General features: G+C 36.7%; 1 protein-coding gene across 9 annotated transcripts in view; it reads right to left on the reverse strand.

The window, feature by feature from the left end:
• The window catches only part of CHN1 (chimerin 1), a 193,196-nt gene that overhangs the window by 79,294 nt on the left and 101,200 nt on the right, over positions 1-12,702 (reverse strand). For 7 of the 9 annotated variants that reach the window (XM_059055309.2, XM_067026327.1, XM_067026325.1 and 4 more), the window contains one exon: positions 11,423-11,711. In XM_059055309.2, coding sequence (XP_058911292.1) covers positions 11,423-11,711 — 289 coding nt within the window. Of the gene's footprint in view, positions 1-9,353; positions 9,433-11,422; positions 11,712-11,926; positions 11,971-12,702 lie in introns of those variants that run through there. The other 2 variants (XM_067026329.1, XM_059055312.1) reach the window with 2 other exon arrangements.

Here is a 12,702-nt window from a genome sequence, read left to right on the forward strand (position 1 = left end):
TCTACAAACAATAAATCCTGGAGAGGGTGTGGAGAAAAGGGAACCCTCCTACACTTTTGGTGGGAATGTAAATTGGTACAGCCACTTTGGAGAACAGTATGGAGGTTCCTTAAAAAACTAAAAATAGAGTTACCATATGACCCAGCAATCCCACTTCTGGGCATATATCCGCAGAAAACCATACTTTGAAAAGATACACATACCCTAATGTTCATTACAGCACTATTTACAATAGCCAAGACATGGAAGCAACGTAAATGTCCATCAACAGATGAATGGATAAAGAAGATGTGGTATATATACATACATACACACACACACACACACACACACACACACACACACACACACACACACTGGAATATTACTCAGCCATTAAAAAAGAATGAAATAATGCCATTTGCAGCAACATGGATGGACCTAGAGGTTATCATACCTAGGTGAAGTAAGTCAGACAGAGAAAGACAAGTATTATGATGTCACTTGTATGTGGAATCTAAAAAAATGATACAAATGAACTGATTTACAAACCAGAAATAGACTCACAGACTTAGAAAACAAACATGGTTACCAAAGGGGCAAGATGGGGGTAGGAATAAATTAGGAGGTTGGGATTAACATATGCACACTACTATATATAAAATAGATAATCAAGAAGGACCTAGTGTATAGCATAGCAAACTCTACTCAATACTCTGTAATAAACTATATGGGAAAAGAAGCTGAAAAAGAATAGATATACGTGTATGTATAACTAAATCACTTTGCTGCACACCTGAAACTAACACAACATTCTAAATCAACCATACTCCAATATAAAATAAAATTTTTAAAAAATCTGCATGTTTTCAGTCTGTTCTACTTCTTAAATAAATAATAAGTTCTCAGAAGTACAGAATCTTAAGTCTGAGAAACCTCTTGAGGGTTAATGAAAATTTATGGGTGACAGCTAGAAGGGACCTGAATGACATATGTGAAGCTGAGTCCTTCATTTCACAACTGAGGCTCAGAGAGGATGATGATATGCTGAAAGTGACATCATTAGTTAAAGTCATAAGATGAGGATCCTGATCTTTCCCAAGGAGATGCCCAATTTAAAAAAATTGTTTTGGGGGTGTGTGTGGGAATGACTGAATAAATAGGAGACAACATGTGATAATCAAAGCTCCTTTTGAAGTGCTTTTATTTGAGGAGTAAAGGTGGATCTTTGTGGAAAACAAATCTCAAAAAATAAGGAATTAAGAGAGAAAGGGAGTAGCCGAAAGAGAGCATTTAACTAGATGCTGTGGACTGCTCCAAAGCTATGACCAAACACTAGCCCAGAGGGCTACAGAATTTCTTTTATGGGTTAAGACCAGATCAAATGTTAAAGATCTATTATTATGTATGCATTCTGTCCTAGAGCAAAAAAATAAATTTAGCTTAAAAGTTTAGAATATTTTTGTATGAAACTCAAAGTGAAAGATTAAAATCCCTTGTTTACAATCCAATATCACTATGAATTTAAAAACATGAAAAAAAAATCAGCCCCTTTGCAATAACCATGAACACTGCTTCCAAATAAAAGTATCTGTCATAATCGTTAATTAGGCAAATGCATTTTGGTGGGGGGGGCTTTATCTAAAAGCAAACAATGGAAATTTACTATTCACACTGAAATAAGTGGTAATTAGAATGTTACCTCCACAAGAAAGCAAAATATTTCTGGTTTAAATAACAGTTCCAACTAAGTCCCTCTGTGTTAGCTGCAGATGGAACTTATGGAAATCCTTTCCTCTCAAAAAGCTTTGTTAATTTAGAACTGGATAACTGTAAATGATACACAAGCTTGGGGTGCGCTCTATCTCTCTCTCATGCGCGCGCACACACACACACACACACACACACACACACACACACACACACACACACACACACTCTAGAAGGATAAACAGCAGAGTATTATTGGTTATGTTATCCGTCAATAGTAGGATTTGGTGGGATTTTTATGTTCGTATTGTTTTTCACTGTTTTCTCATTCACTCACATTCCAATAGGCTTTTTGAAGGAGACAGGAGAAAAGTTATAACCATTTCTCCAGGAATTTTATATGACCCAAAGTCCTCCCATGGGAGCTTGTTACACAAGAGAATGTCACTCTTCACCTGGGACAGGGCAGAGAACTCTGGTCTACAGGACTCTTGAGTGGGTTGCACCTGCATGCTTTCAAGGATTATAGTGAGAGAAATATAATGCTTTAGTGGTCTCAATGAAGCTGAAAAAAAAAATGCTTTAGTGGTGTTCCATAGGGAATTCTGGAATCATATAACTGCCACAAAGAATGCCTTTTTCCCTTGGAGTAGACTGGGAGGAGGAAGCAGAAATGGTAGTTTTTCTCATTGTGATACCTGGTACCATGTAGTAACAGTTCACATTCAGAGAGCAGGGGACACCCTTCTTTTCCATCAACTTGACCATGACTAACACCCTGCCATGGGACCTAGCCCAGGTCAGAGACGAATGGTAAGGAGAACAGCCAGTGATTAAAGGAGGGCTGACTGAGTTCTTCTGGCTCAGGTCCAAGACCCGAGCAGCTCTCCCTCACTGCACCTAAGAACCCGCTTTCACTGTGCACCCAAATTTATTAAAGTCCTTATTACAGATTAAAAAGTGAAGAGTCCACAGTGATAGGGCTTAACTTCAACATGTTATAGTATTTTGCAAGCACTACTACATGCCAACAATTCCTTTGTTGCTCATATTTCCCTAAAAATACATGACCTGAGAAATTTTACATCTAAAATCAGGGATAATGAAGATAGGTATTTAAAGATAATAAGATGATGTGTTTATAATAAATAAAAAGAAAAAAGATGGAGGTCAGAAGTGCTATAAATATAGGAAGTTAAAACATTAAATAGGATGTCACCTGTCATATCAACCATTAAACAAGTTTCTTGTCAGATGGAAATCTAATCAGTAGTTGCCTTAGGCAGCGGGTAGAGGTGGGATTTTCTACAAAGGGGCACTAGGGAACTTTCTGGAGTAATGAAATGTTCTGTATTTGATTGTACGTGGTGGTTACACAGGTGCATACATTTGTCAAAGCTCATCAAACTGTACATGTAACTGCATCCATTTTACTGTATGTAAATTATACTCAATAAATTTCACTTATAAAGAATTCTCAGGGGCTTCCCTGGTGGCGCAGTGGTTGAGAGTCTGCCTGCCAGTGCAGGGGACAAGGGTTCGTGCCCTGGTCTGGGAGGATCCCACATGCCGCGGAGCGGCTGGGCCCGTGAGCCATGGCCGCTAAAAAAAAAAAGAATTCTCTGAAAACAAGCCTATAAAGAGGTATGGGCTCATTTGTAGAGTTTTCCCTGTTATACAGAAAAACAGAACTTTCTCAAGGATAGGGCATCAGTTTTTTCCTTACTATGAACTTGGGCAGCAGCCCAAAATCATTCTAAAGTTATGAAGCAAACTATATCCACAATCAGGGATCTCTTCCTGCTGAGTGGGCAAAAGGAAGGGAGGTATAAATCTCTTAACAAGGTGCTAAGCAATCTGCAGCTTATATAAAAGCTTCTGCTTTTGGAGGGAAATTTTACAGCAAACGAGACCTTTTATCAAACACTGCTCGTAAATAAGTATAGTAACTTAGAAATTGTCAAGGAAAATGTTTAAGCTGTATGAGATGTAAAATTTAATAATGTAAAATAGGTCATCAGCAAACCTACAGGATCAGTGGATTTTCACTGGATGGTTTCAGAAGCTAAGGAAATAGAGGATAACAGGGCTGACTCAAGTTACTGAACAAACCACAATGAAAATAATGTAGCAGCACTAAACTTAAAAGGAGACATATAAATAAGGATACAAATAGTAGCCACTAGAGATGTCTATAATTTCTTACTGAAAGAATCTAATTATTGCAATATAAAGTTCAGGTTTGAGCATTTTTGACCAGTTATAGTAACCTGAAGGAAACCCAAGAAGAGTTCAGGACTAACTTCTGAGGCCATATAAAACCATTAAGTTTTCATAACTTACAAAAAGGCTCAGGGCATGGCTTTGACTTATCAGTCTCTGAGAGATCTAAATATTAGGGGGAAAGAGAAATGACTCAAATATAAGGGGGAAATATGGAGCAAAAAGCAGAAGATGAAAATTATAGATCCAAATCATTAAGCATAAGATCTAATGTAAGGATTTACTAAAACTAGAGAGCTGATTCTTTTAGAATTGCCCATAAAGTTAGTTTGTGAGCAACATGAAAGGCCAGATTATTGCTTGATAGTCTCTACTTGCTTGGGACCCCAAAATGCTATTACCATCATAAAGCCACCAGAGTTTATTTCTGTTTCACAAAGTTAATGGACAGGGATCTTGCCATCAATGATTATTTTCCCACCAAAATGCTAAAGGCTCTGAAATAGCAACTATGAAAGAATTTCTAACAGCTTCCTTTTCCAACCCTCAAACCAGTAAATTAAGAGTTATTTATTTAATTGGCTCATATACACAAATCTTCCAAAACTGCAGCTGGCTTGGAAAATTACGATTTGGTCTTCCGTTGGCCTGGTTCTTTGGAGCTGAGGAACTGATGTTTATCTTCCATCTTCCTCTTTCCATCTGGTTTTCCCTAATGACTTTCAATTACTAATCCTCTCTGTGGGTGATAAGATGGAAGGACAGCTGAGATTCATGCCAACAATTTCCTGGGCCCCATTTGAGTCTTCATTAATCACTTCAAGTATGATTCTCTGATGGGGTCTAGGTTGTCCTGACACACGACTGACAATGTAAGTTTGGGGAGATACCCTCTGCCACGTTGGCTTCTTTGAGCATATCCCTAAGGAGGTGCATCTACCCACCACCCTTCACAAACTATTGCATATCACAAAGATAATTTCTCTGTAACTCAAATGGTATATCTGTGGAAAGAGGAATGGCCCTCCCTGACTCACAGGGACATTCTGAAGATTCTTAGCTCTTAAAGGGAAAAATATAGAGTATCAAGTTGAATTAGTATACTTTTCTTTCTCAGTCTTAGGACTGAACTATATTAGGGCCTTGGATTTGGCAGAATTCATAAAATATAGTAATTTATTCATTTGTTCATTTAGTCAACAACTGTTTATGTAAAACTCAAGGTGCTGATTCAGAAGTGAAACAATATTGAGGGATTAAAGCCTTTGAAACTGGGGTAGATGCCAGAATGTCATATTAATTTCTGATTCATGATTCTGAAAAATTAGCGTTCTTATCTACAAAAGTGTTTCCTGTGATCTGCTGGGCTATTATAGTAGCAAGCTCAAATCAGAGTAAATCCAACTTAATATTTGATGAACACCTGTAATATTACATAGATTATACAGGTGGCTTGCCTCGTGCTATCAGGATGTCTGTGTTATATAGGGTAGAAACAATGAAAACATTAAAATATAAGCTCTTTGAGGCAGGGCTTAAATCTTATACATCTTTTATTACTTCCAGAGCCCGGCCTGTTTCCTTACAAATAGGAGGTTGAATTAAATGCAATTAATTTTGACAGGAGATGACTTAGTTCATGGAAACCAAAGAAGAAATGGGGATGATATTCTGCTGTGCTCTTAACTTGCTTAAGTTCCAAGACAACTTTTGACTAACAGAATTTCTTTATATAGATAGCTCGTGAAAGACTACTTAGAAAATAAAGTGTGAAGACATTAAGGCAAAGGAAGGAGAGGGTTTACCCAGCTGGAGTTAAAAGAATAAGCAGACTTAGAAGTTAGGGGACATTTGAGAGATCCTAACAGTCTCAACAAGGAGTACAGGTTCAATAATAGTTCACTGACAGGAAGAGGACCAGAAGGCTTTACCTGTCTTATAATTAGGGGAAGCAGAGTTAAAATACTGGTCAATACTAAAATGTAAATATGACAGGCAAATAACATAACTTAGCCTTAAAAGTCATTAGCACATTATTGGGCAAAGACACATGCTTCTTAATTGGACACAATTAGAGGTATCACAGTCTTTGTTAAGAGAAACTCCACTTTTTGATGAAGCAAGTAGGAGCCTTTTGATGTTATCTTGTGAACTCAGAGGGCAACTGAAGCACTGAAAAGACAGATCTTGAAGAGAAACCTGAATATGCTGTTTCTAGTGAAGGCGGGGGAACAGTACTGAGACCCATGAAGGGACATCTGGTTGGTGATCGCTGTGAGCCTAGAGTGCAATAATGCGTCACATACAAGGAAGGCCACTTTACAAAATCTCATTAATACTCATAACCACCAGTGCAATGGAATCCATAGACCTTATTTTAGAGATGAGGCAAACTGAGACCCAGGGAGGTTAAGGGCTTGCTAAGAACACAAAGACTAATATATACTTATGTACTGACCATGTAGGCTTTTCTTTTTTTTAAACTGTATTTGATTTCTTAAGAAGGACAGTTACAGAGGAGGACAAACCCACTATTAGAAGTTCTGTATGGAAGTTGTAGTCTCCTCATAAATTACTAAATTGATTTTTTAATACAAATAAGTGACCTTGGGCACATCTGGCAGTTCTCTAAGGGCCTCTCCACCCTGAACAACTGATCCTAACCTTGAACAAGCCACAGAAGAGACTTGGGCATGTAAATCTGATGAAGGGCAAGAGGGATGGATGTGGATAAAGGCAGAGTTAAGGAGAACAAGAGGAGCACAGCTTGGGGAGGAACAAGGAAGGAGAAGAAAAGGCCCAAAAGACTGGGAAAACACAAAATCCAGAAACCAAACAGTTTTCTTCAGACTGCTTCATGCTACCCACTCCCCTCTGGTATTGTTATTTTTATAATGATTAAATTTAAGTATTTTTCTTGCTGATTTCTACATTGAGATGATACAGAAACAGAAAATGTGTTATATGTATTTTGAAGCAAAGTAAAAACATTTAGAAGAGTGGCTTTGTGGGAGACTAAGACAATTAGCAGACAGACAGCCCATGCTCCTTGGACAGGGACAAAGACTCCTGTCATTTTATGGAGGTAACCAAAGAATTCCAGTAGTTATGGCAGTTTTTGGCAGGGATTTCATTTCAACTTCAAGTTTCACAAGGCTTTTCGATACATATGCAGTCTGGCGATCCCCAAAGAAGTCTTTGATAAATGAAATTTAAATGTACAGGAAACTCCTTAAGAATAAATTAATATGAAAATATGCCAAGAATTGCATTCATTCCAAACTTCCAGGGAAAGAAAGCATATATACACACACACATAGACACACGTAGCTTCTTATTTAGCTTGGTGAACTTCCATAAAACCAATAAGCTGATTTTGTCGCCCCTTGCCATCACAGGTCATTCTTACATGTGAGACAGGTTTGGAGCTTGGAGGACTAAGTCTGAAAGTAAAGAGGTTTTGGCTAGAGTCAGAGTTCTGACTCACAGTATGGTTTCTGAAATGCAAGTTATATATTTTATTTGACAGTTTATATTGCTAACAGTCATGTGAGACATTTTCAAAAGCATGATTTTGGAAGATTTAAAGTTACGGTACTAATAAGTGTAAAATTATAAAACCATTGCATCCTGCCATAGGTCCAGTATCTGTTGAAGCAAGTGTACTATATTCACTACTTGAAGTGTACTATATTCACTACTTGGAAGAAACTATTCAAATATAGTTCCAAGATAAATTTTTAAAAATTAACTAATAAAAGTTGGGCTCTTGGCCAATCTAGACTGCCGTAAGCTGTTATAGAAGAGAAGGAAGTCTGGCTTTTCAACATGCTACAGCTTCATGATTAAAATATATTTTCAAAAATGTTGAGAGACATTTAAAGTTCCTAATTGACTGTAAAGCATATACTCCAATAAAGATGTTAAAAAAAAAAAGAGAGAGATATCAAAGAAGGAATTTCAAAACCAGAGGGTATGCTTAAATTGCTTCTGAAACATGGTAACCTTGAAGGCCCCTTCCAACTCCATGATTCTTTGATTTATGATTAGGAATCACAAATTTTAAGAGTAAACAAGAGAAGAATGTTTTGAAAAAAGCATTTTCACACACACACACACACACAAGTTTCTAAATGATATTGAAGCTGAGGAAGCAACTTTAATAGTTAATGAGAGGGACTTCCCTGGCAGTCCAGTGGTTAAGACTTCGCTTTCCAAGGCAGGGTGTGCGGGTTTGATCCCTGGTTGGGGAGCTTAGGTTGGGGAACTGAGATACCATGCCTCATGGCCAAAAAATCAAAACATAAAACAGAAGCAATACTGTAACAAATTCAATAAAGACTTAAAAAAAATCGTCCACATTAAAAAAAAAATCTTAAAAAAAATAGTTAATGAGAAAAATGACACATATAACCCTTGGAAAAAAATGTTTTCCCCGCACAACAGGCCACCAGATTTCCTAGGGACAACAAAGAATCTTCAGGATTCACTTTCTGTGGCAAAAAAACTTTATGGCCATAAAACCTGCCAACCTTCCACAAAAGCTCAGACACTCAACTTATACCTTAAGGACTGAAAAAGAAGGGAAAAAAAAAAAAAAAACGCATAGAATTCTCATCCTTAGATTTTAGAACAAGGAAAGACCTTAAGAGATCATCTGGTTCAAAATTTCCCAAAGTTGGTTTCATGAAACATTATTTTCCCAAAATGTTCTGAATAGTGGCGAGGTGATTCAGATAAGTTTGGGAGCACTCGACAGTCGTAATGCACATTAGGCATTAGCAAAGCCGAGAAGCCTACAGAAAAGAAATGGTTAAGTTTTTTTTAAAAAAACTTAATTTTTATCAAACCTATTTGAGTACAGAACCCTTTCTGCAGTAGGTATTTATTAAAATCCTGTAAAATTAATGTTTTGTAGAAAACCCCTTGTCTTATATACAGAGGAAGCGAAGTCCAGACAGGCTAGGGGATTGTCCCAAGGTCATACACTCAGTAGATAAGAAAAAACAGATCTCTCCTTTCTAGACCCCACCTCAATGCTCTTCCTCGTGCTGTGTTCTCTCTTTCCTACAAAACCTGCACTCCCTGAAGGATCACAGACTATATAAACCAGACCTTGGATGTCATCTAGTCCAAAGCCCTCCTATTTAAAGGTGGGAAACAGAGTCTCCACAGAGAGACTGAAAAGTGACAGAGAAGTGAAAAAGAAAGTGACACAGAAAAATCAATGCCTGTCGTAGAACCTAGCTCTTAATTCCAACACTACTATCCTTTCCACAACAGCACACTAGCTCCCACAAAGCCAACACTTTTTGCCTCTGAGGAAAAGGACTGATGAATGAGAGGGGATTTAGCTATGCAGGACCCAGTAAAATATTTATTAAACCACACTTGTGTCAGTAGGTATCTTAAATCAGTTAAACATGATTGTCTTTACTTACAAATGTCATCCACTGTGACAGGGAATCAAAGTTTCAAGCTGTTGAACAGGTCATCATCCCTGTCCTGTTGGATGACACCTGTAAATAAAATAAATCTAGTTTTGAGTGAGTAGATTTTAAGCCAACTAGATTTAAGATGCATGCAGTTTAAAGCAAAGAGTAGTTTTTAAGAGATGATTCGTAATCAAGGCTTGCTGAAGAAAAACACTTTCTGGGCTAGCTACTTCATTCTATGTCACTGGCCTTCAGTACAAAAAAATCCAAGTAATTTAACAGGTAATGTTGCCAGAATACATAGGGCATCATGGATCCTAGAGTTAAAAGTGTCCTCTAGGCACTAGCTACCTCAGTCTCTTGCCTCTGTGAATATTTATTTTCATTTTGTAGGAGGGACAACTAAGGCCCTGTGAGGTTAAATGACTAGCCCGATGTTAAATAGCTAAGTGTCTGTAGCTTGAGTCTCTCAATGTACAAAAATGTATACAGAACACATTAGCAAAGGTTATCATTAGGTTGATCAAATTTGAAAGACTCACAGGTGTGTATTTAAAAAAATATTTCACAGTTGTTAACTTAGAATATTCAAGGCACACCTTCATAACATATAATATCAGTATTAGATATTTAAATACAAGCATTACTGAAAAATGCCATGAATGAAAAATAACCAAAAGTGAGAAAATGGGAACTAGAGTGAAAAGAAAAATATTAAATACAGCATGCATTTAGGACTCTAAATTCTGGTTACTTCCAAAAAAGATGTGTAGTTCCTAACAAATTTAAGTGTATGAAAAACTATTTGCTACGTACTATAGTTTAAAATGTTGGTTTCTCTGCAGCCACAAAATGCCACTCTAAGTAAGATCTGCTGGAAACTAAAACTTGAAATGGACAATGAACATTTGAAATTTCCATTCTGTACCTAAATACTCCAAGATAATGGGAAGTATTTTAGGATGCTGCCATGAGGTAATATGACTGTCACAGTAACATTACCACCAAACTCATATTGAGTGCTTACTTTGTGCCAAGCCCCGTTTGATTATTTTAAATATACTATCTCATTCAGTCAATCCTCAGAAGTTGATTATTATTACAATTTTACAAATAAGAACATTAAAGCACAGAGAATTTAAGTAACTTGATGAAGTCGCTCAACTGGTAAAATGATAGAATTTGAGCACAAATCTATTTGGTGACAGAATCAAGCTCAAATGACTATATAATACTACATTTCTTTAATACGGCAACTTAAGATACTTGAAAATATAAGAATTAGCTAACACAATTACAATTAAAATACATAAAATTATCCCAATTAAACCCCACACAATATAAAACATGGGAAAATTCTCATTTTTTCTTGGGGGATGAAAGGGAGGCTCGGGACAAATTTCAAAGTAAAATTATCTTCAATGCCAAGGAATTAAAACTTCTGATGTTAACCTTAAACACATTACAATTAAAATATGACAAATGAAAAACTTAAATTATCTTTCATAATTAAAGAAAAGTATATCTTCCGGATTCAGTTACTTCATAAGTCCATAAAGAGATAAATTCTCCTGTTACTCAAGACTGACTGATTCTCATAACAGTATAACAGTTATTGATAGACTGAATTTAATCATGTGTATTTGAGAATACATATTATCTACCACTTTGCTAAAGAACAGAACTATTCATAAAGTAAATTATCTTTAAGGAAAACAAAGTTAGTTTGATAGATAATGTGACCCCCTTAATTCTTTACATAATACAGCTAGTGTAAGTTATGCTTCTGACCAAAACCCCTGAACTTCTTTACTAGGAGTCATTTTTCCAACAAATTTTTCAAACTGTGAAACTGATAAAATAGGAAATAATCAGGAGTACAAAAATATACCTGACATATTTTAACTGAACAAGAATTAGATATATCAAAGCTCAGCATCACAGAAACTAGACATTAAGGAAAATGCATATCCTTTCCAAAGCACTGTGGAGAAGTCAGTTTCTTCTGGCAATAATGGTTTTCTTATAAGAACCCCAAACAGAAGAAGACAAAGTGTGGTTTCATGGTAGCTTACCCTTTTCTCTGATACCCCATCCTGGCCTGTAGAATCTTTCTCATCAAGTGTCTCTTTCGGGACTGGCATATGTTTTTGGTATGCTGGCTCTCTGTTTAAGGTTGTGTATCCTATGTGCTCATAAATTGGGTTTATCGTCATCTTGGCAATGTATTCTGCTGCCTTGGTTTCAATATAGAGAGTAATCAATCCATCAGTCACCAGATCGTGGATGGACTCAAAGCGCTTCTCCCCAACAAAGTGCTTTCCATCGTAGTAGAGCCTGAAGTTTCTGGTTTGACTTCCAAATCTGCCTCAATGAAATGGGAAAGATGTTTTTAAGAAAAGTAAGCAAGTGAATTCTTTCTGAAAATATATTTAAAACTATTGCTTTGTGTGTGTCTTCTTTGTTTAAATAAACCGTGGCTAATCTCTACGAGTCGTCTGGAATATGGAAAATTACACTTTTGAACACAAAAAATGAATCTGCAACAACTAGGGATAACTAGCCAAAAGCATGCCTACCCTAGAAGGAAAATCTTGCTCTTATTCATCTTTTTTAAGCCACTTCATTATGCCTGTAGGAAAAACAGGGGAAAATAAACCTCATATACTATTAGAACACATTCAATAATCAACTGGTCAACTACGTAATATATGAAATTTCTATATTAGCATGTTCTCTCCAAGTTGATCAATAAAAGTATTCAATGTACTTCAGACCCCAACATTCATGTCTTTCAATGGGAAAGCTCCCTTTAGGGCTCACCTGAGTGTGATGCCAGCAATCATTTAAAGTAGAGCTGATTCCAGAACCTGAGTCATACAGCAGAGCAGGATGGCACAGAAACACACTTTTGCTATTTCTAGCCACGGGTCAAGGACTTGCTCTTCTCTCTTACATAGTCATTTTTCTGTCTGCTTGTTGAGTTTGGGCAAGATATGCTTGCAATATATACAGGGCATATAAGTTATCAACTATTAAACTCTAGAAATTCTGTTCTCACTTTCAAGTCATCTTTCAGTGACATTTTTAAAAACCTGAAGAATGATTTACTTTTATGATAATTTCAGTATTTTCCTTCCTGTGGCAGGAAAGTTGGCATGACTAGCATCAGTGTCCTTCCAAGATGACAAAGACAAGAACATGCACTGACTTTAATAAATGCTGATGCCAAAAGGCACTAAGGGCCAAGTCACAGTCTCTGGAAGCTAGCTCCGAGTGAGCCTAATTTAAAACTAAACAAATCAGAAAGGATATATTTAATTTCACTGTTAAAAATACACAGAACAGAGATGAA

This window comes from Kogia breviceps, chromosome 2 (assembly GCF_026419965.1).
Source record: "Kogia breviceps isolate mKogBre1 chromosome 2, mKogBre1 haplotype 1, whole genome shotgun sequence".
Lineage (NCBI taxonomy): Eukaryota > Metazoa > Chordata > Mammalia > Artiodactyla > Physeteridae > Kogia > Kogia breviceps.